Raw genomic sequence first — 12201 nt, forward strand, 5'->3', positions numbered from 1 at the left:
GACTTGGTGTTGTCAGCACCACGCTCACCCAAGTGACCTAACCCGCCATCCCTATATAAGGATCCGAACCCGTGGCCTTGGTGTTATCAGCACCACACTCTCCCAAGTAAGCCACGGGTGGGCCCTACCCAGACCTTTCTTGATTTTATTCCTCCCACTGGCATTACCACCTGGACCAAAGCATCCTGAGGCATTTCTGATCCTGCTTTTTGTAGGAGCAGTCTACTGGGAGGAGGATCGAGGTGGTATGGAATTAGAAACCAAGGTTTTTGAACTTCCAGAACTTCGGCTAAGTCGCTGTAGTCCTTCTCTAAAAAAAATATGAGAACCCTTATTTCTGCCTGACTAGTTTTAAGACTAGAGATCCTTTCAGATCAACACAAAGAAGTTTTTTGTTCAGGTACACGCCAGCTGACTGAAGCAGCTCAAGTTCCTTTCGTTCGTCCGCGGAGCGGAGCTCCTCGCGGTGAGCTTACGTCACTTCCGGCGCGCTGACGCTCTCTTCGGCGTGCCGACGCCTGCGTCAGCAAAGAGCGGGGCTGGGGGCACCCGGTTTGAAGTCGTGCGGGTCGGCGGACTGCCGCCTCAGCTGTCTCGGACCCCTGCTCCCCGGCTGCGGCGGGGACGAGCTCGGGTAGGCGGCGGGGCAGATGCCCGAGGGCCCGCGCCGGGACGCTCCGCGCCGCACCGGCCGCTCCTGTCTGTTCCGCGGCCTGGGCCTGCGCCGCTCTACTCTCTGGAAACGAGCGCCTTAGCAGCGCGGCGCGTAGCTCGCGGGCAGCTCCGAAACGCCGGCGTCCAGCCATGGCGGTTTCCAGGTGGGTCTCGCTCCTGATGAGCGAACGGGAAGGCGGCCTAGGCGAGGCATGGTCTCCTCTAAGCGCCCCCACTCCTAGAGAGGAGCGGTTCTCATTGTCACTGGGCTCCGGCGCCTTCCTCCCTAGACTTCGGAGTTCGCCCCTCGGTCGGCGGGGGTTTGGGCTCGGGTTACTCCTACTGAATCGGTTCGGCAATGTCTTTTTCTTGTCAAATAGACCCCTTGGCACGTTAGAGCTGGTTTTTCTCTTTCCTCGCCTTGTTTCTCTTCTCTGGTTTCTCTTCCCACTTTCAGTTCTAGGGGAGTAAGTCTCTTACCTTTCTCAGCATTCTAAGGCTGATCCCTAACCTCCATTTCATGGGAAAACTTGGTAGTAACTGTCGAATGAGGGGAGATTTGAATTACTGTTATCTTAAGAGGCCGTCTGATTAAGTTGAAAATTTTTACGGCTTTACTGATATATTCTTTCTTGAGGCATTTTTTCTTACATTAAGTATAATCTCTCCTTTTGTTTAGCAGTAAATATTCCCATGTCAGCGTTGTAATCGTAAGCAAATTATTGTATTAGCACCATCTTCCTTAGCTAAGGCGTGAAAGATATATCATAAATCTTAAATTATTTCAAAATATTGCTTATCAACAGGAAAGTCTAGGAAAACTATAGAAAAACTAACAAGACATATATTTGTATTGCAATAGGAGGAAAGTTCTCCTTCCTCCAATATGACAGAATGGTTGAAAAATTTTTTGTGAGAGGTTTGATTTTGGTGGCCCTATGTAAATAAGGGATGGACGGTTTGTGATAGTGATCAGAAGGACTCAACAAGTTCTTTAGAGTTGAGGTAACTTCTAATAAGAATCAAGACCTTCTAGGTAGATGGAAGGAAAAAATAATGAAAACAAATGGTTTTTATTCATTTTTCACAATTAACACATTCCTTGAGCACATTATGTGCTCGTTTTATCTGTTTTGCAAGGGAAAGGATAACCCATCCTTCACAGACTCCCTAGATAACTGATGAAATAGTGTGTGGGAGGGGCCCGTGGGAGTTGGGTGAAGGGGGTTGCTAGGTACCTGTAGTATGGGGCATCTAATTTTTATATCATAATTAATCCATTCAATGTGACGATATTCTTGCCGTGTGATATATAAAACTGCCTTAAGAGAATACAGTGGTATTTTGGATTTTTGCAAATACAGAAAGGTATATCTTCTAATTTGTTACCTCCCATATTAAATACATAAATGTATACATTATGAATACATCGATATATGAACTTAAAATGAGATTTGTTTGTCAGGTGATACCATGTTTAAAGGGATGAGTACTTCCTTTCATAGAGCAGATTGTATATTCTCACAGTATTGAATGTATCTTATAGAGACAAAATGAAAGTGTTTAAAAAGAGCCTAATCATCTTCGGCCAATGCCAATCTACTCATATTTACAGTTTAGGACACCTAATATTTCTGAATGAATGAGTTTTGAAGGCTACTTGCCTTTTGTTCTGGATATTGGGTTTCAAAGAATAGTGCCCTTTCTCTAGATTTTTTTCTTGTTCACTCTGCCAAAATTCTACTTAAAAAAAAAACAAAAAAAAACCTGCCATGTTTTTATAAAAGAGCTACTTCTGTGCTTAGTTTAGTGATATGATAAGTTCAAGGAAAACATTTTGAGACACTATGCATTTGGGGGGTATGTCAGTTCTTGACTTTTTCATCTGTGGATTCACTTTGAATGGCAAGCTTTAGTCTCAAGCTGGACTTCTCCATGCACTAAACACATTTCTACTCTAACTACTTTTCTCTCCTGTTGATGCGTGCTAGTAGAATGAGACTCATTTTAATAGTATTTTACGTACAATAGGAAGATAATCCAAGAGATAAAAATCATATGCCAGAATCAAACCTAAAATATTTTTGCATTGCTTACATCAATGTGCATAACTGAAGATAAAATGTAATATTTTTTAGGACCTCATAAACATTTCTGATAGAAGGGAAACAGTAAATTTGTACATTATTCCTTCAATTGCCAGGTCAAGAATCTGAGAATAATCTTTGACTTCTCTGCGCCTCCCTCTCCCCCCATCTAGCCAGTTATCAGATCCAGTCATGTATTCTACCTTTCTAATCTTTCTCCAGCCAGTCTTTTTTCTTTCTGTACCAATTACCACGGTCCTACTCCATGCCACACATTATCTCTAGTTCAAGACAACAGCAGCTTCTCTCCTCTTTCTGCCTCCCATAGCATCTCATTTCAGTTTATTACTTCAGCTGTATTATTTGCTAATATACAAATTTTAATGTAATTTTTTGGCTTAAAACCCTTTAGTTGTTTCCTATTGCCTTAGGATAAAGTTCAAATACCCAAACAAACATATCTTACCTCAGATACTTTGTGATCTGGTCCCTGCTTCATCTTTTCAGCTTCATCTTGTGTCAAGTTCTCTGCACCTCCCCTGCTGCCCTCCTCCTTCCCCTCTCTGCAGAATCCTTGTTCTCACCTCCCACCTTTTATGTCTGGGACACTTCTTTCCCTACCTCAAGTCTGGCTAATTCCAACCTCAGTTTTTTGGTCTAACCCTACACATCACTTTGTTCAGGAAGCCTTCTCTGGTTTTACTTCATTTGAGCTATTTGCATCAGTGTGTACTCCTGCCAATCATATTTATCATATTTTGTAATTGTTTAATTCTCTTCCTTGCTGGATTAACATAGACTCTGTGAGAGAAGGGAATGTGTCTTTGTTCTTTCCGTCTCCAGCAGAATGCCTGTCTCCTAGTAGGTGCTCAATACATTTTTTTTTAACAGAATAAGTGATTGATTTTGCTTCTTGCTTTAATATCTTTCATGATTTTACCATAATTTATGTGTAGTAGAATATTTCCAGTGTTCTTCAGTATGTGCTTCTGAGTTTAACTAGTTTTTTCTCAGGAAGAAGAACTTTGGCTAGAGCTGTGAATATTGGCCAGTATTATGATTTTTTAAAAAATCAACAGAATAATTTTTTTAAGTTTATAATATAGTAAATTCTGTTATAGCATGGCCTTTTTGGTAGTGCAAATTGGATATAATATAACCCTGTATTTTGTGTGGTTTTTTTTTTTTTTTTTTAAGGCTCTGCTTATAGCCTTATAAAGGCTTGATTTTACTGTATTTTGAATTGTAAGAATGTGGCAAATTATGAAATGCACGGCCAACTCTTGATTCATGCGTGAGTTAGATCTTGCAAAAATAACTTTGGAACTTTCTAAAATTGCAAATACAATCATAGCCTTTGAAGTTCTCCATAAAATGCAGTGAAATATCACTGAAAAATGTATGACTCCTTTAGACCTTAATAAAAGAGGAAGCACTACAGATGTAGGAGTAGAGAACAATGTTGCCCTTAAGCAGTGGATGCTGGAAAGTCAGCTAAGTTTTCTCACTAGCAAAAACCTCAGCAAAAAGCAAATTACTATGTGTTACAGGCTTTCAGTATTGCTTACAAATAATTTTTGTCATAATTGTTAAATCTTTGAATACCATTGTTTTGCTTTGTGAGGCTTTTTCCCAGTTTCATATGTTACATAGTTGGGATTGGGCCACCAACAGTAAAGGGAACCTTAGAGGGACTGCTAATGTTTATTCATTGATTGCGAATCTGTAACTGTGTTCGGTTCCATGGCTTAATATAGATTATTTTTAAATATTGTTTGATACCCTTGCCTGTTTATGCCACAGTTTATTGAATTGACTGTTGCACATTGGCCAGCTGATAGGAATATAGTTCTTCCTCTATCATATAGAGAAAATTTCAAGAATATAACTTTGTGGGCCGGCCCGATGGCACACTGCTGAGCGAGGTGCGGGCGCAGCACCGAGGGTTGCGATCCCGTTGCCGGTCCCGGTCCGGGTGCGACACTGAGGGTTGCGATCCGTTGCCGGACACGAAAAAAGACAAAAAGGAAAAAAAACAAAAACAAAAAAACATAACCTTAAAACTAAGTATACCTGACACAGTTATACAAGGTAACACAGGTAGGAAGTACGGGTGGGTAGATGGTAAATAGACAAATTTGATTAGTGAGACCAAAAAGGAACATTTTTTGTAAGAACCATCAGTGCTGTAACGGTCATATCTAAAATGTCTAGATAGTACTTGGGATTTGACTGGTTTAGAAGCCATACCTATGTCTGTGACATATATCTTTGCCTTTGAAAATGATACAGTTGTTCACAAAGGGTTCAGAAAGAAAACTGGAACACCACCCTCTTATGGAAGAAACAAATTGCTACATATGAGCAGAACTTTGCTCAGTTTTGTTCATTCTCTCTCTGCACTGCGGATACTTTAGAGAAACATTGTTTCAACAGTCCTGTCAAATAAAAGCAAGGTTTTTTGGTTTTTTTTTTTTTGTCTTTTTCGTGACTGGTAAGGGGATCACAACCATTGGTGTGGTGTCACCCACACCGCGTTCAGCCAGTGAGCGCACCGGCCATTCCTATATAGGATCCGAACCTGCGGCGGGAGCGTCGCTTTGCTCCCAGCACCGCACTCTCCTGAGTGCGCCACGGGCTCGGCCCTAAAAGGAAGTTTTTTTTTTTTGTCTTTTGTCTTTTTCCGTGTCCGGCCACGGATCGCAACCCTCAGTGTTGCCCCCGTACCGGACCAGGGACCGGCAACGGGATCGCAACCCTTGGTGTTGCTCCCGCAACCCTTGGAGTTGCTCCCGCGCCTCTCTCAGCCAGTGAGCGGGAACCGGTCTGTATGTGGGATCCGAACCCTCGGGCGGGAGCGCCGCCGCGCTTCCCAAGCGGCGCACTATCTAGTGCGCCACCGGGCCGGCCCTAAAAGGAAGTTTTTTGATGTGGGGAACATTCAGTGGATTCTTCCTAAAGATGGAAACTGTTAATATAGAAAAAAAATCTTAATTACCTGTATGGGACAGCACAGTTTTACTAAGCCTATTCCTCCTTTACTGCTAATTTCAATCCATAGTAAGATTGACAGAAGAGACCATTATAAATTGAAATTTATCAAATATTCCATACATTAAAAATTTTAGAGACAAGCCAGAAAAAGTAGGGGAGGCATTATAGAAGCTTCTCTATTTCAACCCCTATGGTAAATTCCTCCCTGTTTCTTTGGTTTATTTCTCAGAATACTTGTATGAAATTTTTTTGTTTTTTAAAAAATTGTGGTAATATGCACATAACATAAAACTCACCATTTTAATCATTTTAAAATATATAATTTCATATGAAGTTTTAAAGCCACAGATATTTCTGCTAAAGAACCTAGATTATTAGTATGTTTTATCTTTAAGGTAAAGTTGTGTAACAGTCTTTAGGTTGTTGAGGTGATGGGGGTTCCTGAAGGAAGTAGTATAGCTTGGTTGTACTTTTTCACCATTCATCATTTAACTGTATACTGGTTTAATCAGTATGTACTGAATACTTTCTATGTTCTACGTGCTAGGGATATAGCAGAGAACAAAGGTGGAGTCTCTGTTCTCATGCATTCTCTTGGCGTTTATGTTTGCAGGTGGGGAGGGTTAGGGAGAGAAATCTAATTTATGTAGCATGCACCTGGCTTTGCACCTGGCTTTGGTATGGTTTCACATCTTCATATGATTCTTAAGAGTTCTATGTGGTATCTTAATCTACTTTCTTGTTTAAAAGAACATAATATTAATATAGTTTTAAATTACTCACAATATGAACTAGAAGGTCTACATTTTTAAACTAATCTAGAGAATTTTGGGGAAGTTGTTTCTTTTGACTGTAACTTTCTTCCTTAAAAATATGCGGGATTTAGTGCAGTGTTCATACCAAATATTTATTTTCTATCCTTATTTCTTAAGGAACACAGAAAAGTAAAAATTCAAAGTCTCTATTTTAGGTTTTTTTTACTTTTGCTATATATAGAAAAAGAATAATGCAAGGGACAAACCTGAATGATCATTCTCTTTTAGTTAAGTTTACAAAGCCATGCTTGTGAAATATTCTATCAGTCAACCTTTCCCAATTTTTCAGAGAGATTATTCTGAGAACATCAGTGAGATTTTTTGTATGGTCAGAATGGCTTAGAATGAATGCAACATGTAGTTATTTATTAACTGGGAAGAAGTAATCTAGAACATGCTTCATAGTTCAAAATGTGTTAGATTTCTCTCTGGCATTTTTTTTTTATAGCTTTACTATTACGAATCATCATAATGTAGACATCTGGAGTGGAGAGGGGTTAGATTGCAGCTGCCAGCATAACCTCTACAAACTTCCATGTACTCTTTTCTTTTCTAGACAGTCTTTAGAGCAGTTGTCTGAAACCACAGATAGGTAAAATAAGCATGAATCATGTTTTGTGTAGTTATTTCTCTGAATTAAAATCCAGATTGAAAATGGGCCAGCCTTCTTATTGTCATCAATAGATTCATAACCAGTGGATATTGTCAAATATAATTGCCTTATGTTTTATTTAAATTATACTTCTACAGTCTTTGGTTCCTTCCATTCAACTTGACATCTATTACCTCTGTCTCCTCTGTCTGTCTATCCTTCAGAGAATGAAGAATGGCATTTTTTTCTGCTAGCTGTTCTGCAAGAGATGTTTTAGCCAAAAGAAGTATTATGGTAAGTACTGTATTCCTTTAGTTGTTCCTCCTTTTAACTTCCTTTCTCTTCTGACCATCTAGCTTCCTTCAGACCTCTCTCTTTCACCAAGGGCCCTGTCTGCACTCCAACATAATACTGACCCTGTCTCATGCCCTTTCTCCCTCCCCCACCAGTTCACTGTACCAGCCTTTTCCATTGTGGCCTGGACCTGATGCTTACCCTGCTTACCTCATAGCTGGCTACCCTGGGGTAACAGGTCAGACTGCCCTCTTGTCAGGTCCTTGTCTGCTCATCCCTTTGATCTTCCTTTTGTGTGGTGTCTAATCTCCTGTCCTGGAGAGAGGAATGGAGAATTCCAAAAGGGGCTTTGAGTCAAGAGGACCAAAGAAGCATTCTTGTGTCCCCATTCCTCTGTTCAGGAAGGCAAGTTTGGCTACCACCAAAGTGGAAGAAATGAGGATGATCAGGCCTGGAATTGGATATGAGAGTATGAGCTGATCTGCTATCCTCAGGGCAGTTGGCTGGTGGGGGAGCAGAGGTGACATGACATGGCATTGGGATAAAAGGCTTTACAGAAAGGAGAAGCAAGAGGAACTGTGTGGCTGTGGGACAGGATCAGCATTAGGTTAGAGAGGAGTCGAAGGTCTTTTGGGCAGGAGTGTGGTTCTAAGTGAAGCTAGGTAGCAGGGGACCATAGGAAAGTTTAGGAAGGATGGAAGTTATTGAAGGAATACAGTGCCTACTGCATGGCCTCTTTCAGCTTGCTGTTTGGAGCAGGCATAACTGCCTTGTTGTTTAGAGTGCAGAAGTACTGCTGTGCTGATCTTTTCACTTACTGAAACATTACCTTAGCATCAGTTCTGTTATTTTTATAACTTATTTTTATGATATATAGCTATTACAGGTTAAGGATGTTTGTCAAAGGAAAAAAAATGGTAATATAACACACTCTTTTTTTCCTTAAAATTGGTGCTTAAACTTCACCAAGAAACTTGAACTTCTTTTTATCTGTAATTTTAGTTACAATAAATACCAACTGCTTAACAAATATTTGGATACTCTGAAAAGAGGTAAAGCCTGAAGAGAAGCATAAGGCATCGTGTGACAAATTAATGTAAGAGAGATCACAAAAACAATAAATACCTAAATGGCTGTTCAAGATGAGAACTCATTTGGATTTCAGAAAAGGAAGTGATCTCTATTGTTTAGTAGCCTGAAATGGTTTCAAGAAGGTAAAGGACTTTAATTGAATCTTGATGGATCGGAGTTAGCTGAAGAGTTGAGCCAAGAGAAGACATTCTAAATGGAGGAAACAGTATAGACAAAATAGTGGAAACCAGAAAGTCCCATATTTGGGAGATACTTTTTAAAATGTACTTTTTAAAATCTTGTTTATAATTGTACATGTTTATGGGGAACAGTGTGGTGTTTCAATACTTGTATATATTATATAATGATCAAATCAGGGTAGTAGCATATCTGTCACCTCAAACGTTTATCATGTCTTTGGGGTGATAACATTCAAGATCCACTTTTCTAGCTATCTAGAAATATATAATACATTATTGTTAGCTGTAGTCACTTTACTGAGTAATAGAACATCAAAACTTATTGTTCCTATATAACTGTAACTTTGTACTCACTGACCAACTTCTCCCCACTATCCCCTTCTGGCTCCCTTCCCCATTCTCTGGTAAGCACTATTTTACTCCCTACTTCTGAGGATAACTTTTTTAGATTCCACATATGAGTGACATCACATGGTATTTGTTTTTCTGTGCCTGACTTATTTCACTTAACGTGATGTCCTCCAGGTTCATCCTTGTTGCCGTAAATGACAGGTATTCATTCTTTTTTTTATAGCTGAATAGTATTCCATTGTGTATATATGCCACATTTTCTTTATCCTTTTATCTATTGGTAGACATTTAGGTTGATTCCATCTCTTGGCTGTTGTGGATAGTGCTTCAGTAAACATGGGTGTGCAGATACCTCTTCAACATACTGATTTTCTTTTCTTTGGATATATACCCAGTAGTGGGATTGCTGGATCATATTTTTAATTTATAATTTTTTGAGGAACCTTCGTACTGTTTTCTATAATGACTGTACTAATTTACATTCCCACCAACAGTGTAAGTGAGTTCTCCTTGGGAGATATTTTTTTGTTTTGGATTACTATCTGGTAGGTAGGATGAGCATTATTTTAGAGTAAGGAAGTGATTTGATTAAAAGATGCTTTAGAAAGTTAATCTGGCAACAGGATCACTTTTTTTTTTTTTTTTTTAAAGATGACCGGTAAGGGGATCTTAACCCTTGACTTGGTGTTATCAGCACCACGCTCACCCAGTGAGCTAACCGGCCATCCCTATATTGGATCCGAACCCGTGGCCTTGGTGTTATCAGCACCACGCTCACCCAGTGAGCTAACCGGCCATCCCTATATTGGATCCGAACCCGTGGCCTTGGTGTTATCAGCACCACGCTCACCCAGTGAGCTAACCGGCCATCCCTATATTGGATCCGAACCCGTGGCCTTGGTGTTATCAGCACCACACTCTCCCGAGTGAGCCACAGGCCGGCCCCAGGATCACATTTTGAATGGGGTTATGCTCACCAAGCCATTGGAAGTATGGCATTGAGGCTCCCAGATGAGTTAGATTTGGGGAATATTTATTTGTATTGGGTACAGTTATAATAAAATAAAATATAATAAAAGTATATGATTTCCTAAGGTAAAAACTGGTGAGAGATGAGCAGCCAAGGATTGAATCTGGAAGAATGTTCATACTAAGAGTGGTAAGAATAGGAGAACCCAGGAAAGAGGAGCTTGAAGAAGAACAGAGTAATATAGTGTGAAAACTTAGGAAAGGAAGTATTTTAAGAATGGTGTACTTGCTGGTATCATATGTCATAGAAGAGCCAAGAAAAATTGCATTTATGAAAAAACTATTAGATTTGGAGCTTAAGAGTTCATTGGTGACCTTCAGGTGTGATATTTTGGTAGTATAGAAAGATAGAGACTTAATTTTTAGGGAGTAAATATGTATGATGAGGAAATAAAAGAAGCGACTTTAAACCTTTGTTCAAGAGGCTTGGCAGTAAAAGGAAAGTGTTCTAGAAGTTGGAGGTCAAGCGGTTTATTTTCCCATTAGAGAGAGAACTCTGCGTATTGGAAGGTAGAAGGGAATGGTTTAGCAACAGTGATTTGAGATATTGGAGAATCGATAATTGAGTGGGGATGGTAGGGGGATGGTATCAAGACAAAATTAGGTCAGAAAACAAGTTTTTTCTCGCATTCTTTTGTCCCACTGTCTCTCTGTCACTATTCACCAATCCTAAGGTGAAAACCAGTGAATGAATGAGTAAAGACAAGTGTTTTAGATAGCCCTGAATGAGTAAGGAGAAATATAATTCAAAAGATGGGATATGTCCACGTACAACGTATGTATAAAGTAAATTAATTTTTGCGTGTCTTGTGGAAATTAACTGTGTTGTATTACTTTTTTCTTTATGTCACTAGCTTTAATTGCCTTAAATAATTTTCTTGAAATATGTACTTCTTATACCCTTAACTATAAAATTTGAACCTTGCCTCTTACTTTTTTGTTCTGAAGCAGTCAAAAAGTTTCAAAGTACCTTTAGCGTTCTTGACTGAAGAAGATCTATTATAGTTATATTTCTTACCAGTTACAGTAATTTTGTGCTTATTAGTGACCAATTTGACAAATACTATATTTCTGTTGTTTGTCTCTTAATGCCACAAAACCTTTTCCATTTCATTTGCCCCCTTATAAGCTTATCTTTTCTTATAAAAGGCTTTTAGAGCTTTGCTTTGTCACTTTTTAGCTCCTTGTAAGAGAAAAAGAATCCCAGAAGTAATATGAGCCTATTTGTAGTTTATTAATGCTTAATGCTTATGCTTAGCTTGGGACCTTGCTTGCATTCTCTTCCTCATTAGATAAAATTTGAAGATGTATTTACTATATCTCCTTTTATGTAGGATTGGGCACAGTCAATATATTCTTGCCCCTTGTCACCCTCCATCTTGTTTAAGGTACCCATTTATTCCAGATAGGAAGCCTCTTTTACGTTACCTCTGACATTCACTTTATCTTATTCAGCCTGATGGGTGGTGTGGTGGGAGGATAGACCTATGTATGATATGTGGACAGGTGTAGTAGTTACTTGTAACTTCGCTCTCGAAGACTTTAGGATTTCCCTGTATCCCAGAAACAAAATGACAGTTTTCCATCCTTCTCCCCCCACCTGCCCTTACTCCAAATACAACACACTGTGATTTTATCCCAAACTTTGTTCACTGGGTAAGTGGCAGAACTGGGGATTTGAACTGACGCACTGTGGATCTGGAATTTGTGCCATTATTCTATAACAGTTTATAAACTCTTTCCTCAGGGATCTTATTTATTGCCTTATCTATATTTTATCTATATCTGTCACCCCTATCAAATGACTCATATACATATATACCTTTAATCCTAACTTTCTCCTGAGCTTTAGAACTCTATTCCCACTGTCCTTTTTTATTCACTCCTAGCAATACTCCCTGCCATTAGTAAGCTTGTCATCTTTTCCACTTGAGCTTGACAAGTTTTCTTGTCATCATAACATAATCTCCACTAGTTCTTCCCATTTCTTTTAATGACATCTTCATTTTCTAAGATTCAAAACCTTAGAATCCTTTCACCACCCTTGACCTTTTATTTAATTACTATACCATGTGTGTTTTTTTTTTTTTTTTTTTTTTTTTTTTTTTTTTTTT

At 39.2% G+C, this 12201-nt stretch overlaps 1 protein-coding gene across 1 annotated transcript in view; it reads left to right on the forward strand.

Annotated features, from left to right (window-relative positions):
• Window positions 1-755: 755 nt before the first annotated feature.
• Window positions 756-12201, forward strand: part of BTAF1 (BTAF1 RNA polymerase II, B-TFIID transcription factor-associated, 170kDa) — a 92580-nt gene continuing 81134 nt past the window's right edge. Inside the window, exon 1 of the mRNA XM_008579615.1 lies at window positions 756-818. Within this exon, the coding sequence (XP_008577837.1) occupies window positions 805-818 (14 nt within the window). The 5' untranslated portion in view covers window positions 756-804. The remainder of the gene's footprint in view (window positions 819-12201) is intronic.

Source organism: Galeopterus variegatus, unplaced genomic scaffold, assembly GCF_000696425.1.
Source record: "Galeopterus variegatus unplaced genomic scaffold, G_variegatus-3.0.2 Scaffold1925, whole genome shotgun sequence".
Taxonomy (NCBI): Eukaryota; Metazoa; Chordata; class Mammalia; order Dermoptera; family Cynocephalidae; genus Galeopterus; species Galeopterus variegatus.